The 21,271-nt window shown below is 46.9% G+C and overlaps 1 protein-coding gene across 2 annotated transcripts in view; it reads right to left on the reverse strand.

Moving 5' to 3' along the window:
* Rarb (retinoic acid receptor beta) overlaps window positions 1-21,271 on the reverse strand; it is a 131,265-nt gene that overhangs the window by 96,340 nt on the left and 13,654 nt on the right. The window contains exons 1-2 of one of the 2 annotated variants that reach the window (XM_051140112.1): window positions 8,169-8,288; window positions 7,828-7,976 (exon numbers count right to left, since the gene is read on the reverse strand). In XM_051140112.1, coding sequence (XP_050996069.1) covers window positions 7,828-7,976; window positions 8,169-8,199 — 180 coding nt within the window. In that variant the 5' untranslated portion in view covers window positions 8,200-8,288. Of the gene's footprint in view, window positions 1-7,827; window positions 7,977-8,168; window positions 8,289-21,271 lie in introns of those variants that run through there. The other variant, XM_051140104.1, reaches the window with a different exon arrangement.

The following is a 21,271-nucleotide window of genomic DNA, read 5'->3' on the forward strand; positions in this document are numbered from 1 at the left end:
CCAATTAAGAACCCAGTTTTAAAAGAGCGTGTCCGCATGGCACCACAAAGCCCAGGTAGGCCTCCAGAGAAGCTCTCCAGTGGTGAACACACACTCTCCTCTCCTGATTGCAAAACTTTCTGTGGCTGAGTGTTCTGCTAAGAACACGCAGGCTCCCTTCTGGCGAGGCAAGGGAAGGGACAGCAAAGAAGAGGAGGGACGGAACCAGCTGAGAGGAATGGTGAGGGTGGTGGTGAGGGCAAAAGGCTTACAGACTGCTTTAAATAGAGGGCCACCAGAGCAACCTTCAGGACTCTTGGAAAAGATCCCACCGAGGAAGGCCCATGGTTTCTGCAGTGTTGGCTGCTACTGGTCCTGAGGCTGGCGTGCCTGTGGGAAGCTATTAGGTACAGTAACTAGAACAAAATGGAGAAAGAACACAGGATAGAATAGCTCTGGGTGCCAAGCCTACAAGGGTCTGTCTGTAAGTGCCATTTCTAGGGGGAGGTTCCTCCTGCTCCTCCTCGTCCTCCTCGTCCTCCTCGTCCTCCTCCTCCTTTTTGATACAAAGTCTTACTTTGTATTCCTGGCTGGCCTGCAACTTTGTCTGGCCCTGGCTGACCTGGGCTTCATGGTGATCTTCCTGCATCAACCTGCTGACTACTAAGATTCTAGGTGTGTGTCAGGCTAATTGTTTGTTGTTGTTGTTGTTTTGTTTTGTTTTGTTTATTTTATTTTATTTTATTTTATTTTATTTATTTTTTTGGTTTTTCGAGACAGGGTTTCTCTGTGTAGCCTTGGCTGTCCTGGACTCGCTTTGTAGACCAGGCTGGCCTCAAACTCACAGCAATCTGCCTGCCTCTGCCTCCCGAGTGCTGGGATTAAAGGCGTGCGCCACCACGCCCAGCTTCTTGTTTTGTTTTTTAACAAGTCATCATGTTAAGAAATATTTATCACATAGTCGCCTAGGGAGTGGGGCTCTTGAGTGTGACACACTTCCGCTTCCCACTTTCTTGTGTTGGTGCAGCTAAAGCAGTGGTACAGCCTTGACCAAGATCCTTAACCTCTCAGCTTCGTCGTCTGTAGTGTGCAGAGCTGCTGTGGGGCCGAGTGGGCTACTGAACAAGGACCCAGACAGTGGAGAGTTTTCTCCCGCTTATACAACTGTATCCTTGGCCACACTGGGCTGGTCACCATGTGCTTCTCTTACCTGCCACAGGCCCTGAAATGGGTCAGAAAAGTCTGGGTAGGTATGAATGGTGAGCTCCTTCCTAGAAGAGATGTGCCCAGGAAACCAGAGAAGGCAGGACGCAGCATGCAGGCACCGGCAGGCACCTAGAGTCTGGCCCTCCTGCAAGGTGGCCCTGTCAGTTCTTCACCCATTGGATTTAGGCTTAGTTAAGTAATTGGTTAGTTTAAAGGGTACAGTGTTAACCACTGTCAGGATAGGTTAGAAATTCCAGGAAGTTGTTCAGCAATAGAACGCTCTCCTAGCACTGCAAAAACAAAATAAACTAAGAAAAGCATATGCCTATGTGCGGCTGGCTGCCTTCTCTCTAGTTCGAACTCAGCACTGTGTGAGCAGCACAGGTAAGCCTAATGGGCAGGGCAACATGGCAACAGGAAAAGTGCATGAATCCCAGTAGGATCTGGGTCATGCAAGTGAGGCTATCTTAGAACAGCTGCTCTTAGCCTGGCCATGGGAGCAAAGACCTTCCCAGAACTGCACCAGCAATATCTGTCCAGCGAGGCACAAAGCATCCAGTGACATGCACAGCATGTTTCCTGCACTGCCAAGGGCAGCATACAGTATGTTTTCTCATGACCTTTCAACCTGATTGCTAGGTAGTGTTAGAAGGAACTCAATAAGAAGGAAATCACAGGCTCACCTGACTATGACAATGAGGCTGTAGGCACTGTGAGGTGAGTGGCTAGAGCTCTGGCCAGGTAGATGTCAGCCCTTTATGCAGTAGGGACACTTTGGCCTGCTCTCTCCAGAGCAAGCCCCTGGAGCCACCAGCTTCCGAGGTTTAGGCTGTGAGAAGGAACATGTCACCATGTACTGTGGGCAGGGGTCAGTAGCCATACCTGGGCCATCGCCTGTTTTCTACAAGTAAAGTTGCTGGTGCAGTGCCATCTGCATTCTATGCCACAGCTTACTGTGGCTGGCTGGACAAGCAGGGCTGAGTCATCCTGACAGAAGCCTTATACCTTCAAGGCCTAAAATACTTACCATCTGGCTCTCCACAGGACCAATTTACCACCCCTGGTCTACAGCAAGACAGGTGGCCTTGGGTTGGGCCTTTGCGTGAGTGTTAAAGGAAACAGGCCGAGTTATTTTGTATAAAGGAATGAGGAAATGCTGACAGGGCGTTATCAGTGGAGTGCTAATACTGGAACTGATGTCACCTCACCCTGTGTAGTAGCTCTACTGAAATTAATGATGATCAGGAATTAAACATGTCTGGGCCTAGCAGGTTCCAGGTACTCTACAGTCTTCTGAGTATGTTGGAAGTATGTATGTTTGTATATGTGTATGTATGTATATATGTATGTATGTATGTATGCTGCTTCATCAATATCAGGCACTATCCCATAATATATGGTGTGAACCTAGGAATTAAGTGTGCAATGATGCTTAATAGATACCAGGTATTATTCAATATGCTATTTACATGGGAACTAAGTGTGTGAGGTGCCTAGAAGGTGCCAGGTACTAGTCCACATGCTGAGTATATGTGAACTTATTTCACATTCCCAATAATACTGTGATATCTCTTTGTGATAGACAATTTTGATAGATAGTTTTGATTAGATTAAGAGACACCTAAGGCATTGATGAGGCACACCTTTCTTGATTGTGTTTCCAGGGAGGATCAGCCAGGGGGGAAAATCCTGCCTGAAGGCACAACTCCACCTGCTGTGGATTGAGACTCAGCGATAAGGAGAAAGGAGAGAGCCAGTCCAGTACCAGCATGCACCTTCTCTGCCTCTCGGTGCTTCCAGAGCCACAGAGATGTGAACAGACAGCCTCCTGCCACCACCCAAAGATGTACTGCTCCCTCAGATGGTAGACAGATAAGCCTCTCCCCCATTAAAGGTCCCCTTCTGTCAGATTTTCAATCACAAAGTCTAGAAAAATAATTAATCCATCCCCATTCTCAGGTGTGAAAACAGCAGGCAGTGTGATCAACGTCTTTGTCGCTGGTTGTTAAGCTGGGGGTAGCCTAGCTGGGATGTAATTCCTGGAAATCACACTGTTGATTCTGTACTCTCAGAAAACCAATGATGGAATATAATACATGACTCAGGCCAAAACTGTGCATAAACCATATATGTAACATATATGCTAGATATGACACAGGATATCACTAGGCGTCCAGAGCTGTTCTCACAATCACGATCCCCTTGCTTCAGCGTCCAAATGCTAAGTCTAGGAAGTCATCAGTGCACTTGGATTATCATTTTTTTTCAGTCGTATGTTATGATTTTATATTGCCAAATCCTTGACTAACCACACTTTCACAGTTTGTTCTCTTTGTGCCCTGGAAAACATGTCACTCAACTGGAAGTCCCCTAAACGGGACATCCCAAGGGTGTGTCTAGTGGCTTTGTTGCCATGGTGATGTTGTGTCAACATAGCAGCCACTGACTGTCCCTAAAGGTGATCCACACCCATTCATTAAGTTCTGACCGTCATCATATGCCTGCCATGGTGGCTGGCTGTGCCACCTGGTCCCCTGGAAGATGGAGGGGCTTTTCCCCCAATAATGATAAGGTCATCAATGTCAGGATAGGCAGAAGCCAGGGCAAGTACTACATTTATTTATTTAATGTATTTATTTTTGAAGCAGGGTGTCAAGTATCTCAAACTGTACTTGAACTTGCTATGTAGCCCAAGGTGCCTTTGAAGTTTGATCCTCTTGCCTCTTCCTCCTGAATGCTAAGATAATAGGTAGGATCCTCTATGCCAAGGTTAAACAGTGCTAGAGATGAGACCTAGGGCTTTACACATGTTAGGACAGCACTTCCCTAAACTGATCCAACACACACACACACACACACACACACACACACACACACACACGTTCTTGAGAGCATGTTCTGGGTTCTATTTGGGACTTCTACTTCAAAACAGAGGCTCCTCGCTGGAATAGTGCCCCTGCATATCCCCCCAGAGAAGAGCTAGGTGAACAAGGGGCCAATAGTGCCTTAACCAGTAGCCAAAGTAGTACATGCACATGACTTTGTGTAAACTTCTAATTAAACAGAGGAACTCCAAAGGAAAGTTGCAACAAGAGCATCACCTTACGGTCGATAGGGAGAGCCTCTAGCATGGTCAACTTGTTATAGACCTAACAGTTGGGGGTTGGTCTTGTGTACCGTGTACCCAGATGCTAATTTCTGTGTCCTGAGACACAGTCCAGACTTGGGCATTGTCATAATCATTGAAGAATATCCTGTATCAACACTGTGTAGAAATCACTACCCAATTATCTTTGACTGGTTAATGAAAGAAGCTGATTAGCCAATAACTGGCCAGAGGAGACAGAAGGTGGGACTTCTGTTCCTACTCATGGGTCTCAGGAAGGGACCAGAGAGGGAGAAGGACCATGAGGAGGACCAGGAGGAGTTTTCCATGAGGACAGAGAGACGCAGGAGAAGGCCAAGGCAAGACTGAGGTGGCAAGTCAAAGGGCATGTGGCTAGGAGGTGGCCAGGCCAGCATAATCGGGTTAGAATAGATGAACATCTGCCCAGTTATAGTGCTTTGAAGCTTGTTGAATAAATCTAATGGGTCTCTGCGTCAAGCATTTGGAATTTGGGGGGGGGCGGGTACAAGGAAAGGTCCCTGATAATACCATAATTCAACACTTAACAGCGGAAGCTAGTATTGGCTATCTGAATCAAAAGCCTTGGCAGTGAAAAGGAAGGGCGCCCGCAGTGGGGGGTGCCAGTTGCTGGAGTGCTTGTCCAGTATGCATGAGGCCCCAGCTTCAATCTCTAGCAGCTTCACACATTCACCCACACACTTTCCAAGCCACTGCCCTGCAGTCCATTTTTACTAATTCACAGATATGGCAAAGATTATGAAGTATTGCTTATAAATGATACAAATCAGAAACACCTTATTATATAAAGGGCTTAATTAGTAAGTTAAAATACAGCCACCAGCCAGTATGTTGATTGTATAACCCCAGACACTAAATTTTGACCATGCAATATAATTAAATATAAAGACAGATTAAAATCGGGTAAACAATATACCATCTTATTTTATAAAGTCAAAGTCTGTAAGTCCATGTAAATGCTGGGTTTTAACAGATTTTTCTCTGGGGGAGGGGCCATGTTGCTTTCTTATTTTCTAGACATTGACTATATTGATGGTTTAAATGACCAATAAGATTATATTTTCTATTTAAACAGTTTCTTCTGGGTACATTACTGTTTTACCTTTTCATTATTTTCACTTATAAAAGATTTCTACATTATTTTCTCAGCCAGCTCAAATGCAGAGTAAGTTTTTCCCTACCAATGGGGAAAGGCAGCCAGTGGCCTGCCACCCCTAGCACCCAGTGTTCATGTTTCACCTGTGCCAGGAACTCTATGACCTGACCTAGTTTATGGCTCTGACAGAAGGACTTCCCATCCTGAGACTCAAGAGCGCTTAACAGAGTTCGTCAGCCGTTTGTAATGCGGTGGGTTTATTTTTCTTGGGGGTTTTTCCTAAAGGGAGTCAGAATCGCAAAGTAGAACAGAAGGTCAGAGAATGAGCCGAGCAGGAGCTGATAAGAACAGGCTGTGCTACAGAGATGGGGAAACAGCTTACTCTGCAGGTCAGGCATCTGCCTGAGGGAGGGCAAGTCTGGTGTTGTCCCTCCCGGCCATCATGCAAGCAGGAAGCTGCCACACCTTCTTCAGATTTCTGAGTTTGAGATAACTGGAATTGTTTTGGAAATCAGGAAGCATGTTTTTGACGCTGGGGTAGCTAGCTCATGCCTGCAATCCCCGCACTCAGAAGACTGAGACAGTTGGATTGCTGTGAATTCCAGGCTATCTTGGGCAACACAGTAGGCCTTATCTCAATAGATGAATAAGTAGATTTAAAGATATTTTTTCATTTATTTTCCAAATGAACGTTAGGAACTCATTTGCCTTCATGTTATATAAGAAGCAGACAAAACTGCACCAGCATTCCACGAAGCCCTCTCACATGTTAGGACATACTTAAGTATCCAGCTCACGTGAGCTGCATGAATTCAGTTGCATGAATATGTGCCTTTAGCCAGCGCTAACTGCCACCTAGGCAGAGACAGAAGGGAAGGCAGTTCCTCAAAGCATCTCCCACAGTCCCAAGGAGAACAGATTCTTAGGTCTTCAGTGGATTTCCTAAGCTGCTCTTACACTGTAACATAGTCTGTTTCTTAGATGGCTGATAAACGTGGGTAACTATTGTCATTGCTTTGTGGGACTGAGTGACACTGACACATTTGTTCATTCTGTCACTAAGCACCCACACTGGGAGAACTGGGGCAGATAATAGGGCCTGTACCGCTTCCACTCATAGGAAATAGTATCTTATTTACATGGCGAGGCTGACCACAAGCCGACGGTCCCCATCCCATATCAAGCATAGCTACTTGAACCCTTCAAGGCTGTTCAGACCTATCGAAGCTATGCTGAGCAGATGAATGGTTTGGCTAGTGGCATGCTGCTCTGAACACCTCATGTGCATCTTTCTTCTCTCTCTTCTGGAACCCTGTCTCAGCCCACATGGAACAGAGAGGAGTCTTTCTAGCCAACAGTCAACACTTCTGGAAGCCCAGCTGAGCCAACCCATAGTTGACCCAGAGACACATAGAAGAACATGACCAAGACCAGGGCAGCTACACAGAGGCCCAGATACCTGTGAGCTGAATAAAGGGCTATGGTGTGAAGACATGGAGCTGCCAATGGCATGCTATACAATAGTGCCTGGCTAACATGTACAGAAATTTCTCATGCTGATAAGCCCAGTGCCCCAGAGCCTATGAAGCTATCGTAGCCCCCAACCATGTAAACCAATCACGCAGTCTGGATAGCAAACAGCAGACCTCAACAGCCAGATAGAAAGAACTAGAAAGCAACAGCTTATGTAGGGAAGGGCTGGTGCAAGACAACATAGCTCCTTGGAGACATTTCCGCAGACGAGTCGCATCTGCCCATGAGTCACTTTTGGTTTCTTCCTTAAGATTACATGGCCGTTTCCACTCAGTTATGCCTCTTGGGCTTGATAAGGGTTGTCTAGCTTGATTCAGAGCAGCCATCTCGTCTCTGACATGTGTTCAGCCTCCTGTGTTCTGTGGGCAGGGGCTTTGATCCAACTACTGAATTTACAGCACATCTACGGTAGCAAGTCCGTGCAAGCTGAAAATCAAAGTGTAATTCAATGGCCACAGGGCTGAGGAGGCAGCCAGGAGATAAATCCCAATTTCAACCCCTTGGCTCGACTGCAAGTTGTTTCAGTGGCGTGTCAGTCATATTTAAAAATAAAATAGAACTACAAAGACACCAGATGTCATGTCCCGAGAGAAACAGGACCATGACGCTTAGGACTCCTTCAAAAGGTTCTTAGCAAGACAGAACTTGTATGTATCTGTGTGGGTGGGAGCTATGTGTTTTAAAGGCCTGGTAATGTTTGCCTTTGGTCACTCATTTACAGGCCTCTCTGAACTTTAAACTAAAGAAATGCAAGCAGATGACAAACTATGAGACAGAGCCAAGCTACAACCCCAGCTGGAGGTGATGCTGCAGCCGTCAAACGAGCTTGTTTCTGGAGTAGGGGAGGTCACCTCATGAGGGTACTCACCTTGCACCCTTCGCAGGCACTGACACCATAGTGGTACCCTGATGATTTGTCCTGGCAGACGAAGCAGGGCTTGTACACCCGAGGAGGAGGAAGTGGAGATGGTGGGCTTGGGACGAGCTCCTCAGAGCTGGTACTCTGTGTCTCGATCGCTAAGGTAGAGAAGGGAGGGTGAGGAAACAAAAGAAAACACATTTGAGCTCAGTTAGGTTCTCCCCAGTCAGCTCCAACATGTCTGCTCCACACTCAAGCAATAACCCTAGTTGGACTAAACCCATAGAAGCAGTTGTCCCTGTGACCCTGACAGCGGTGATGCTAAAAGACCCCAGCAAAAGCAACCTCACATGTATCTAATTTGAAGTTCACAGGCACCATGAGCACGACGGATTCCCAAGCTACCCACGAGAAGCAGAAATTCAACTCAAGTCCTTCAGGCAGAGCCTTGTCTAAGACCAGCAGGGAGCAGGTGGAACCAAAGTCCAAAGTCAGGCCTTTGTCCAAGGCCTGGCTGTCCCTTCTGTTTCCTCTGGCTTTCTTTAACCTAGAGTCATGGGTGTATTGTTTGATGCTATTGCTCACTTAACCAAAAGTCATTTATTATTTTTTTAATAACAAAATAAAGAAATGTTGAAGTTTCAGTGTTGTGCTGTTATATGGCTAAGCTTTTGTCCTGTGGCCATAAGGACTAAAAAAATCATGATTTTGGGAAGCCCCGCACTGCTTTGAGCTGGCCTTGGGCCTGAAACAGCAAGAACCCTAAGCTTAGAAAGTGTAGCCTCAGGCATAAAGCCCCAGAATAGCATGCAGCTCCTGTTGGAGGTGGAGCAGGTCGCAGCTGACTTCTAACTTGTGTACATCTGTATTCTGGGCATTTGATTATATATCGGAGGAAAGGGGATTGCTATGACAGGCCAGACTAGCCTTAAACTCCCAGTTCTTCTGCCACTGCCTCTCTGATGCTATGACATAGACATATGCCACCACGCCTGGCATTTTCTCCCAGACTATAAACCACGTGGTCCCTATTTTCATTATCCAACCACTCCAACTCCACTGAAATGGAAGTTTGTAGAGCTTGGACCAGAGTGCTCTTCCACCAGAGTCAGAGCAGGAACTGGCCCTTGGCTTTCTGCAGACACACAGAGTCCCTAAACTGTGAAGAGTGTGATTGGAAGGAGGGCAACACCATTCTAGAATCTTCAGCTTTCCACACCGCTCCACACCACTCCAAATAAAGAGTGCTTCAAAGATCATCAAGTTGCTAGTTGTTGCTCATTACTGAGCTGGTGAGAGGAACCCGGAGCACCCAGGTCCCTCCACTGGCTGAGCCTGATGCTAACCAAGGCTGCCTCGGTGAGGAGCTCCCACACTGTACACAGTGGGCTCAGCTGCAGTAGCCCTTTCCCCAGCCTTCCCAGTCCACACTCTCCACCCCTGCATTGGTGCAGGCAAGATTAAAGTGTCTATCTTCTGCCTACAGGGAGCCCTATGACAGTAATGGATGAGGTCAGAGTCCTTCCCATTCTCCACAGGGCTTTCTTGGCATTCCCTGGGCAATGCTCACCTTCCAGGATTCCCTCACTGGTTGAGTTCTAAATAATTGCTCTCCATTCTTTGAATAGGACAAGCTTACATAGCAATGTGAGACAGCATTTAGAGGCTGGGCCTCTAAATCCAGCCATAGGGGGTAGGCACGGGCTTGTTCCCAGGGGCTCTAGGAGCACTGCCAGATCCTGCCCCAGACAGGTGAGCAAGTAACTATGCTATCCATTTCCCTCACCCACAAAGTCCAAGCCATCATGTTTAGCTGCTGCTAGTCTCTTAGATATCAGAGTGTCACTCTGAGAGGGGACTTCTCTAATTGGAGTGTCTGGGCTGTGGAAGGCAGTGTTGCTCAGTGGTAGAGCTTGTGCTTAGCATGTGTGACATGATGGAACCAATCCCCAGCACCAAACCAAAGGATGAAAGAAAAACAAAAAAGGCCCCTTGCTCTCCCTGGTCACTGTGTCATATTATTTTATCTTATTTTCTATAAAGTTTTCTATAAAGGTCCGAAGTTTAGAAAGTTTCCTTGTTTTCAACTTTATATTTTACAACTGTCCCCCTACCCCACTGACAGTCTTGTGAAGCCAGGGTCCCTACCTGTAGTGCTTACAACTATGTGCCATGGCTAGGGCTCGTCCTATAGGGCAGATGATTAATAAACCCTGGCTGAACTAATTCATGAACTTTTCCCTTTCCCCCCTTCTTTTCAAACACTAAGTGCTCTTCTAAGTAGCTACATGATAAAATTTGAAATAAAAAAGCACTCTTACACTCATTTGCTTCCTTAAAAATGTAATTAGCCCTTTGGAACAGAATCAACTACAATTATAGTATTTTCATAATTCATAAGAATCTTGGAATGGATTCACTGGGATAGTATGAGTCCTAGTAGATAAATCCATTATGGTCTTTACAGGTTAGATCTGAAAACAGTGATGAAGCCATCTATCTCATGTGCCTACTTCTTCTGGCACAGAGGGCTTTGGGGATTGTGGTACAGTGGTGCCAAGTGTCCAGCAGACTGGGAGGGACTGGCTTGGGAAGCTGCTGAGGCTTGCCAAGATCAAGGCCTAATGGGAAGGCATCCTTACATCTGCTCAGTGTCCCTCCAAAATCAGATCGGGAATCACGGCATCCACAGCAAAACAATCCTTGATGAAGTTAATACATCCATCTCCGTAAAACTGCAGGGAAGTTAGGGCATGAGTGCTTGTGCTCACACACACATCTCTCACGACCTCTTCATTTAGACAGCCCTGCGATCTCGGGGCATCCTGGGCAGACTTTCTTCCATGCACTTACATACCTTTGTTTGCTTATTAAAGTGGAATTGTACTGAGACTGGGGCTCTGTTTAGTTTATGACGTCATGACCCTAGTTCCTTGTTAGTATTTTTCCTCCAAAACATCTCGCAGGAATGAACATCTTCACAGATAATCTCAGTGTATTTCCATCTATTGCTTTAAGATAAATTCTCAGAATTGTGACTATTAAGTTCAATAGAGACGATATTTCAAAATGATTTTGTTAGTGTTTAATTCATGGTAATAAACTGACTTCTAGGAAGGCTGCCCACACTCATGGCCCTTGCTCCCATGCTCATCTTCCAGGCTGGGTTGGTGTGTGTGTGTGTGTGTGTGTGTGTGTGTGTGTGTGTGTGTGTGTGTGTGTGTGCATCTGTTTTCACGTCAGCATCTCTGCAGAAGCATCACCAGTGAGCACCCTGTTCTTCACATGATCGAGGCACAAGCTTCCGGTAGAGCAGCTGCTCTGGCTTGTCTCAGAGAGTCATAAATACAGTTCTGTCAGGGCTGGACTCAGCCGTTACAGCCATGCCCTGAACCTCAAAGGTGGGCAGTAATTTCCATAAATATGCCACTTCACTACCTGTCCTGAAGCAAGCCCAGCATTTCATCTTCCTGGTGAGGAAACAGAGAGTGAGCTATTCCTAAGAAGTGTGAGACACACAGAAGCATAAGGAGGGGCCTGGAGATGTACAAAATCCCCAAAGGTGTTAACGATGCCAGGGAGAGCCTTCTGTGGATGAGCGCATTTATAACAGTGGATAAATGCTGAGACTCTCCTGAAACTCCTCAGAAGTGAAAACCTACTCCAAGCAATGAGCCCAGCATGGCCACACAGCACGGCCATGGGCACAGGGGCTCTCACCCCTTCACCCCATGTGCCCACTTGCTTACAGCCAGATGGACTGGTTCATGCCAGGCTGTGTCACAAGCCATACAAAGCTCCAGATGAGACAGGCCTGGTGTGGTAGGGCTTTTTTCTTAGCTACTTAGAAGGTTGAGGCCAGAGAGGAAGGTAGTAAATTCAAGGTTGGCCTGGGATATAAAATGAGTTCAAAGCCCAGACTAGGTAGGTCAATGAGACCCCATCTCAAAAGTTTTAAAAATATAACACACACACACACACACACACACACACACACACACACTGAATTTATGGCAGGGTATTTGCCCAGCATACATGGGTTGAATTCCCAGTACCCCCCCCAAAAAACTGTATTTATGTATGTAGTCTGTGGTCTTATATTTCCTCTATGTGACCTCTAGTGCTTAAAGTGCCACAAAACCAAAGGGAATAGAATGAAAGCTTCAGATTTCAGTAGCACCAGAGTTGGCTGTAGGCGAACACTTAAAGACATGTTCTAGAATAGAAACCAGGGTGTGGCACCAAGATAAAGGAAGAGGAGGACTTGAATGGCTTCGTTTGCTCTCTACTAACATAGCATAAATACACTCTGTCTAAGTTTATCAGAGCTCCTCTTCCTGCCTGCTTGTCTACTTGCCTCCCCACAAAGAGGTGGGGATCAGTGGGGGACAAAGGTGGCTCTCCTTCTAGGGACAGTTTTGGTATTTAAGGTGGATACAGATGGCTTAGCCATTGATCCGCTCACCATCACCCTGCTTAAATCAATAATCTATTAGTCCCTTTAAATTAGAGTTGGATTCATCAAATGCCCTTGAGAGGCCTCAAACATTTTCTTCCTTATTCCAGCCAAGCACAATCAGTCTACAGAATGATAAAAATTTTGCTAGAAAACTCTGCCGGCTCAGCAGACAATGCGTTCTGTATTAGCTCATTCAGCAATCTCAAAACAGGCCAAAAAGGCAGCTTGGAGACTTCCCAGGGGGAATGCAGCTTGTGCAGTTCAATAAAGCAATGGCACCGCAGCCATCCTGCTGGGCTGCAGGCTGGGGAGTCAGTCTTTGAGGAATGGGTCCCATTTGCCCCTTGACTCCTGCTCTTACACGTTTGCTTAGTTGGTTACACACTGACTGTTTGCTCCATCAGGTCTTCATGCTGCCTCTTCAACCCACAGAATCATCCCAATTGTGAACCAGATGAGGTGCTGGCTTCCTTATTCAGGTACAGGAAGAGGAGGGGAGCCTGGCTGTGCCTGGTTGTATAGCCAAGGGATGCCTGGGCAGGATCCGTGTCAACAGCAGAGATGCTAGCAGCCCTGCTTGGCAATACCTGTATCTTGGAGACTGGGGACCTTTGAAAACTAAGGTGGAGCCAAACTTACACAGAGAGTAACACACATAGTGCTCACGGGCTGGTCCTTGGGGAAAATGTAGTGATCTGTTTGCCTTATCATTTTCTTTTCCATCCTTTACCCTCCTTTCCATCCCTCCTTCCTTCCTGTATGGTTATTTGTTTGTTTGTTTTTGTATTTGATTTGAGACAGAATCCTATATGTAGCTCAGGCTAGCCTCAAATTCACCATGCTGCTAACTTTGAACTCTTGTTCCTCTTATCATAGCCTCCTTCCATCCCATAATATCCCTCACAGTATGCCCCCCCCCCCAGCAGTAGCACATCACAGCCAGGAGAGCTGGCATTGACCTTCAACTTCTGACTTCTCAGGTGGTCTGTGGCAAAGGGCCATTTCCCAAGCCCACCTTTTATAACTGACTGAACGAAGCCAAACCCAAAAAGAATCTCTACAATAGGGACCGAAGGAAGCAAAGACCACCCCAAAGCACCAGCTAGAAAATAACTCTAAAAGCCAAAAGCACGCTCTCAAGTTGCTTAAAAGGTTCAAACCCCGGCTATCAGTTCTGCCCATCTCCCACTGGGACCGGCAGCAGACTGCTGAGGTTCAGGGATCCTACCTGCATACTACACCAGGTAAAACCTATGCTGCCATAATTAGGGCTTGTCTTGCTCTCAAAGTGAAGCCTAAAGGAAAACCCTTAAAACAAAGAGAACAAAAAAAACTAAAGACATAGCTGCCTGTTAAGTGGGCATTGCACTCAGTAACTGGACTCACCTGGAAAAACATAGTATCAATGTCCTGCTGTCAACAAAGCACCTGAGTGTGGTTTAAACACACAGACTGTCTCCAACAATAGCAGCTCCACAATTCCTTTCGTGCTTGGCATTTTTCTAAAGGTTAGATTAAGGAGCAGATAGCACATTTAAGAGCTCAGTAGACTCTCTGGCCTTTGTGAGAGCTAATTTACAGCCCGCTAGCCCCTGTTGACAGATTACAGGATCCTATGTTCAGCTTGATTAGAGACAGGCAGGCAGGCATCAGGCATCATGAAAGGCCTGCCTCTTTACTAGAACCTTCTGATTAAGACAGTATTTTAATGCAGCCTCTGGACAGCTGATACTTATGTGAAAAAGGAGCTGTAAAGCAAAAGGCATTTCCTGCACAGCCCCTGGGGAATTTGGAGCCTAGCTCTGGGGTCGGCGGGTAGGACTCACTGTAGCTAATTAAGGGCGAAAGGCGAAGATGCATTTGGTCAAAACATCCAGTTAGATTTGATTTTTGTTGGCACCAGAGAGCTGATCTGGACGCCCCCGCCCCCTCCACTTTTTCTAAGGATTCTCTGCAGGGTCGCAAAGCCCACAGCTCGGCTCACATACATCGGGGAGAAAGTCAAAGGAAACGCCAAAGTTCAACTGAAGTACAAGTAATTAAAACCAGATTCGGCTGTTGCATGTGCGCACGCGCAAGAGAGCTTCCAGAGCCTTTTTATTAGCTTGTCATTTGCAGGCCTGGGGACGCCCTGGGGGTGGGTGAAAGACCCAGCACCCTACATGCCTGGGAAGGAGGCTCACAGGCCTCACAAAAGGAGGTTTGGAAGTGTGTGGTTTGCTAGGAGGACAGGCCCCCCAGTGATAGAGTCCTAGGATGCTTCACAGGACTGGGAGATGGAGCCATGAAGGAAAACCCCACCCCAGCCTTGGCATCCTGACTCAGTAACCTGCGGGTGACCCCAGCGCTGTGTATGCTTGCCCGGGTCAGCACTGACCTAAGAGGAGCTGAAGAAGACGTGTGAGGCTCTTTCCTACTCTGACCACACATGCAACAGGTGCTGGACACAGGCAGGGGTTGAAAACGCTCTGAGGTGAAGACTGATTTCTGAGTCGCTGAAGAAAGCCTTGCTCTTCAGAGTACAGCCCCGGAGCCTCATCAGGGTGATTTGTTAGGTCACAGAACCCAACCCATCCCGAGACTGTGGATCATCCCGGCATCCCAAGAAATATTCAGATAATTCCTGAGTACCTAATTAATAATTAGGGTACGCTTACATAAAAATGCCATCCACTGTCCTCACCACCTCCTTCCGGATTTCACTTTGCTGTGTCTACCTGACTTGGGAGCGCCGCCAGCTTCCCAGTGCACCCTGGGGTGTTTCAGGCCTTAAGACACAGGCTATGTGGAATCAGCTTGTGACATCCCAGAAACCCTCTTTTCTTTCCTGAGGTTAGCTGTGGCTTGCAGCCGGCGTTGGCCTCCAGGGTATTTGGAAGGAGCCTTGGGGATTAGTATCTACTGTCTACTGAGCATTTGGTGTGTTTCTGGTCTTGCTATCTTATCACTCCTCCCCAAAACCACAGGGAGCGAAGGAGCAGGGGCTTTTCCCACTGCTGGAGCAGAAGCACTTGCATGAAAACTCACTGCCTATCTCTCTCGCTTAGTCTGAGGCTTGGGACTTCACGGGGCTCCATCTGCTGGGACACACAGCAGTTGCTGTGTGGCGGTGTATCTGTCTCTCTTCAATTCACATGCATGATTTCCCAACACTGACATGATTCAAGCTCTGGGCCTCAAGAAGGGTGAAGCTCAGGGACCTGTCCTTCAACCTACGACTCCATCTGTCTGAGCTCACTCCTGGTAGGAGACATCACTCCTGGGAATGACTTTTATCATAGTTCGTGATGTCACAAGAGACCACCCTTGCCCGACACCTACACTGCATCTTCATCACATGCATCCCACACTGAGGAGCATATGTGAAGGTTACCTTATAAAGTGTCCTGTGTGGAGCTGTTTCCTGGAACGTAGTAAGTCAGCACAGGACAGGGTTCAAATAAGCTTTCCCTGAGAAGCACGGAAGGCTGACACTTGTAACTGCGTATTAATGATCTGGCTGGAGGCACTGGAGATGGAGCCACATTGAGAGAACACTGGCTGAGTGGCCTTAGGAGTTGGGTCAGCATGGAATTTATTGTGCCACACTATTAAGGTCCCCTAGAGAGTTTATCCCAATGCCACATGATGCGGTTATTGCACTAACATTATTTTCACGGGATCAGATTTCCCAAGTAGAAAGTAGACTAAACCATGGCTATCGAAGCATCCATCGTGCAAGCACATAAATGCTTGTGGACGCTAGGTTGGCATCAGCCTTACCAAAAAAGGAACAAGAAAGCTGGTAGGGTGCCTCACATCTGTAACGGCAGCACTCAGGAGGCTGAGGCCAGTCTGCACAGCAATTCCAGGCTAGCTTGGCTTATATAGCAAACTCTTATCTCAGAAAAATAAAAGTTAAAAGGAGAAAAATGAAAGCAAAGGGGAGATGATTTTCAGGAGGCAACACTGAAATCCCTGTGGCCATACTCCTTGCCCACTGCTACGTTCTGAGGAGGCTCTAACATGAGGGGCTGATATGAGAATTTAACCAAACCTTTCTTCTCAGAAAGAAGCTCTGGTTGGTTGCATATATGTTCCCTTGAGTTTTCTGTGTTATTTCTTAAGGGTGTATATCATATTTATTGTGAAGCTAATTTAATTCTCATAAGTCTAGGCCCTCTTAATGACAGCATACATCTATGCAGGCTTTGCGGTGGAGATGATGGGAATTTGTGGGCTTGGCTCCCAGGTCAATTGGACTTCCTCTCCTTCTACCACACACAAACATAATAACTGTTAAGTTTTCTTCACCTCTCTGAGCCCCAGGCCTTCTTTTCTGAAAACTCAGACATTCCTAAAATGCTTGTTGGTGACAGGAAAGGAATACTTGGAACTTGCCTAGTATACAGGAAGAGCTCAATAAGTGATAACTAATAAAACCTTCCAGTGAATATTGCTCTTCTACTGTCCTTATTCTAGAGCAGGGCTTCTTAATTAGCACCAAGGTTTCCTGTAGGGCCACTGCAGTATTCTGAGCTGTTGCAGTGTGGGCTGTTATTCGAGAGTTGGGGACCAGCAGCCTCTGCTGTAGGAATAATACACAAGCAGGAAAACAGAAGAGCAAGCCGCCGATGCCACAAGCCCTGGGACCACCAAAATGGCACGGATTCGATGGAGGGCTGACTGAACCTTCCCATGCCTCCTTTGTAATGTATTAGTGCAATAGGCTCTCTCCCTGAGCCAGGGAAAGTTTGGTCTTGTACAAAGTGGTGTTTGAGCTCGGGTCTTCCTTTCCCGGCGCTACTGGCACTTGCAGGCAGCTCTGCCTTTTGAGTGCCCATCTGTGCTTCTTTTCTGTAACCATGTTCATGTCAGAGCTATCTCTGATTCCTATACTAAAGGAGATTAGAGACAAACCCAGCCAGTGACTCTGGTACCCTCGAGGCAGAGTCATTAGAGACGGTAGAAGACATCTGATAGCACCCAGCGAAGACCTTTTCCCTCAATGTAAAATGGCCTAGCCCAAATGAAAGAGAATGCTCAATGAGAAAGGTAGGCGAGGAGAGTCCTTGTGAAAAGACTCTGGCTAGACATCACAGAGGGGTGTTTCCTTGTGGCTTTCCCAAATGGCAACTGTAGCCCTGAGGACAGGGGCATTGGTGTCACCTCTGCTCTGATGCTCAATGTCCACAGTGGGGGCTGGGGGAATGCGCGCTCACCGCATCTTGAAGTGAGCATGGCTTCACTCCTCTCTGGCCACAATGAGGAGGCATGAAAACACACAAGAGCAGTAGCTAACACTTGCTTATTAAGTGCTGAGGAGAGGGAACATCCATGTGGTCATATGGCTCACAGTCACCAGAGGAATGATGGATGCCCCTGAAGTTTAGTCAAATAAGGGCATCAAGCAATAGTGGCAGGCTACCTTTGAGCAGGTAGTATGCTTGTCACAATACTCTGCTCTAAGCTTTCTCAGTGTGTTAACACCAGAGAGTGCTGGTTGGAGGAACCTTTTAGAAGCAAGAAGCCAGGGGCACAGGGTGGCTAGGTAACTTTCTGGAGGCCAGGAAAGAGAGTGTTGGAAAAGACTAGGAGCTTGATTGAGCCTGGGTTGAAGAGTATAAGTCTGAGCCTGGGATCAAGAGAAGACAATAATATGCTCTTAAGACTTCCTTGAATGTTAAGATAGACACAGACAGACAGACAGACTCCCAGTTAGCATAGTGTACAAACAGGAGAACTAAGAAAACAGCAGCAGGGAGGCGGGGAGACAGGGATGACACAATTTTTCCATCTGAGTTGAGGACCTGAGCAGTCAGCACAGAGCCTCACATGAGGCTCTCATACATCAGGCTCTCCCCCTCACTCCCACAGGCACCACTTGTGCAAAGTTACTTTGTACAGGAAGAAAAGCAAGGTCAGAAAGCCTGAGGTCTCTACTGCTGCTGTCATCAGGAGTGGAGGGTCCTACACAGGACCTGGCAGGTGAGCCGGGAGATGGGACACTGGATGTGGTGTCCATTCCTCCTGTGCCTTGAGGTAGTGTGCTGACTCTGTTACTGATGGAGCCCAGTTCAATGCAGCAACCTCAGGCGACACTCCCTTCCAAACTGCTCAGTTTCCACACAGTCATCAGTTTCCCCTACAACCTGGTGGCACCTGCGTGGCTTGATCCCCACTTCCTAGCAGGGTTCCTGTGTGAGAAACAGCAGTCTTCAAAGTGTCCTCATCTTATTCCTTCTAAAAAATGATTGCGAAGGAAAACATCAAAAATTTCCAGCTGTGTGCTATTCCCAAGGTTCAGGAACTTCTTGGATATTCTGAAAATTGGTCCATCTTTAAAGATGGGCAGCTTGTTTGAGAGTTGGGGTTGAGGATAGAAGCCCTGGAGTCAGTCTTCCTGGATTCAATGCCTGTGTGCATTATTTACTAGCTGTGTGACTGGAGAAACTCCTTAACTTTGGAGCCTCGATTTCTATGGGTATAAAATAGCATGGCCCCCACTGAATCAGCAATAAGATTAAAACACACAAAGCGATAAGATTAAAACACACATCACCATAAAGCACTTGGCACAGAGCCTGCCTCAACAGAACAGGGTGGTGCCACTCAGGCGGGGTGACTGTGGGGGAGGGGTGCCACTCAGGACCGCTACTCAGGCAGGCTGTTCACCTTCCTTGCTTTCTCTGGGCTATTGGTGTCCTATCTTGATTGGTTAACCTTCTCTTCCACTTTCTCTCCCATAATGATTTCCTCTCCTAACAGAACCTGGAGAGTCTTTGGAAGAATATAAGTGGAGCAGGCCATGTTCCTTGGTTTCTTATAGTGTGTTTCTTTCTTTTTAAGCCTATGGACATTTGTCCAAAGCTCTGTGCTGCTGTTGCCCTTTCTCATGGCTCACCCTGGTAGGTAGGTCTCCATTCAGCACTCTTAGAGTTCATAGCTATAATCCCGGCACTTGGGATGGAGTGCTGAGGCAGGAGGATTGCTGTTAGTACAAGGCCACCTTGGGATACAAAGTGGTACCCTGTCTATAAAAACAATAAATGAATCAAACAAACAAACAAAGAGATAGATGAACTATCTGGGTGGACAAGGCAGTGTGGGCAGGAGTGACTAACCGGTGTTACACAGATGCACCAAACAAATTATTAGGGGAGTCTGTCTACACAGAGAAATCCCTAGAAAATAGCAGACAGCCAGCTGGAGCCAGGCAGCAGAGGATGTGATGGGCCCAGTCTGTGCACACAGGAGCATCACTAGGCCACACAGCAGCATGGTTGCCTTGCTTTTCCAAGATGTGGGCAGACCATCAGCGGAACGACGCGGCTCTAGCCTGCATTCAGCTGATTGGGTCTGCCCAGGAGGGTAATTCTCTGCGTTGGCAGATAACGGAGGTATGTTGTCACTGCACTGGCCTAGATGCTTTCTGGTGACAAGGGTGATGGAAAGCTGGGTCAGGTCACAGAAAGAACTGTAATCCATATAAGGAAAGTCACAGCCTAGAGGCTCCGTGGTGTGGCCTAGTTCAAAGACTGAACTGGCTTGCTGCAGGACCCACCTTCTCATATTCCTACTTGTGGGTCTTGTGAAAGGCACATCCCCACTGCTGTTCTTGGGGCTCTGCTCAGTTTTGCAGGGGTTTGTTTTTTGTTTGTTTGTTTGTTTGTCTGTCTGTCTGAGGCAGGGTCACGCTGTATGGTCCAGGAGAAGTGAAACTTAAGATGCCTCTTTTGACTCAGCCTCCCAAATACAGCGAGTATCAGCATGACCCACCGCACCCAGCTTGGTTGGTAAGTTTTAATGCAATGTCATCTATAACAAATGGCACAGAGTAAAAAAATCTCAGACCCCGTGGCCTTCACAGCTTCTGTCCAAACAGCTGGCCTCTGCTGCCAAAGGGAGTGTGCAGCCATCCGAAAAACATGACTGATAGGTGTGGCCTGGCCACAGCCCATTTTAAGCTAATCTGCTGATTGTACTTACTGATAAACTAAAGTAAAACTCCTCCTTCTAATGGCACCCTCTTGTGTTAGGATAAAATTCATGAATCCCCTCACTTCTAGGAGAAAGGCGGGGGGGGGGGGGTGGGGGGGCGGAGACAGAGACAGAGACAGAGACAGAGAGACAGAGAAAGGGAGCAACACAGCTGTATGTCACCAAGACTAGGCCATGTTTTGAAGGTACTGTCATCACGATGTGCTGTAAGGGGTTGGCATTTTCTACAAAGCTCACCTCATGGATACACTTTTATTAGTTGGAGAGGTCAACATGCTCACCATAAATACATTTTTTGAACTCCTTCCTGCATCTTCTGTCTACTGGGATTATTTTTCATGTCCTGTTTCCTGGCCTACAGCCAGGCAGAATGTGGGAGTTTTAATACCTTTAATCCATTATATGGACTTTTTAGAGGTCCATAAGACAAAATAAAATGCACTTTCACGGTCAAATATGCAATAAACCTGATATGTCCCTTAATATTTCATATCCCAGCTTCTATCCTGGCTGTGACTGTTTGCCGGTTTCAGTGTACAGAACGGTATGATGTAAGCACACTTCTTGTTGCTTTCTCACTTGACTGTAGAGACTTTTGACCATTCATAAACAGTGCATTTCACTGTGCACCTTGGAGAGATTATTGCTCCCCAATATTCTGGAGATCTGAAATCACCACCCACATCTACTGCTTCTGCCCCGGTATGACCCCGAGTGGCAAACCAGTCACGTGGTTTTTTTTTTTTTTTTTTTTTTTTTTTTTTTTTTTTTTTAGTTTGTTTGTTTGTTTTATGCCTGAGACAGAGCCTCAGCATGCAGCCAACTTAGAAAACGCACCAACCCTCGGCCCTCATGCCTCCTGAGTCCTGGGACTATAGGGGTGTACCACCACACTAGGCATGGTCAAGATGATTTATATCAGGTCATTGTTTTGAAAAGGTGGCAAGTGGCATGTGGACACATGCCTTGTAGTGCAATTTCTTCATTGGACTGCCTTCCTAGTTCACAAATTGC

This window comes from Acomys russatus, chromosome 3, assembly GCF_903995435.1.
Source record: "Acomys russatus chromosome 3, mAcoRus1.1, whole genome shotgun sequence".
In the NCBI taxonomy this organism is placed as follows: Eukaryota; Metazoa; Chordata; class Mammalia; order Rodentia; family Muridae; genus Acomys; species Acomys russatus.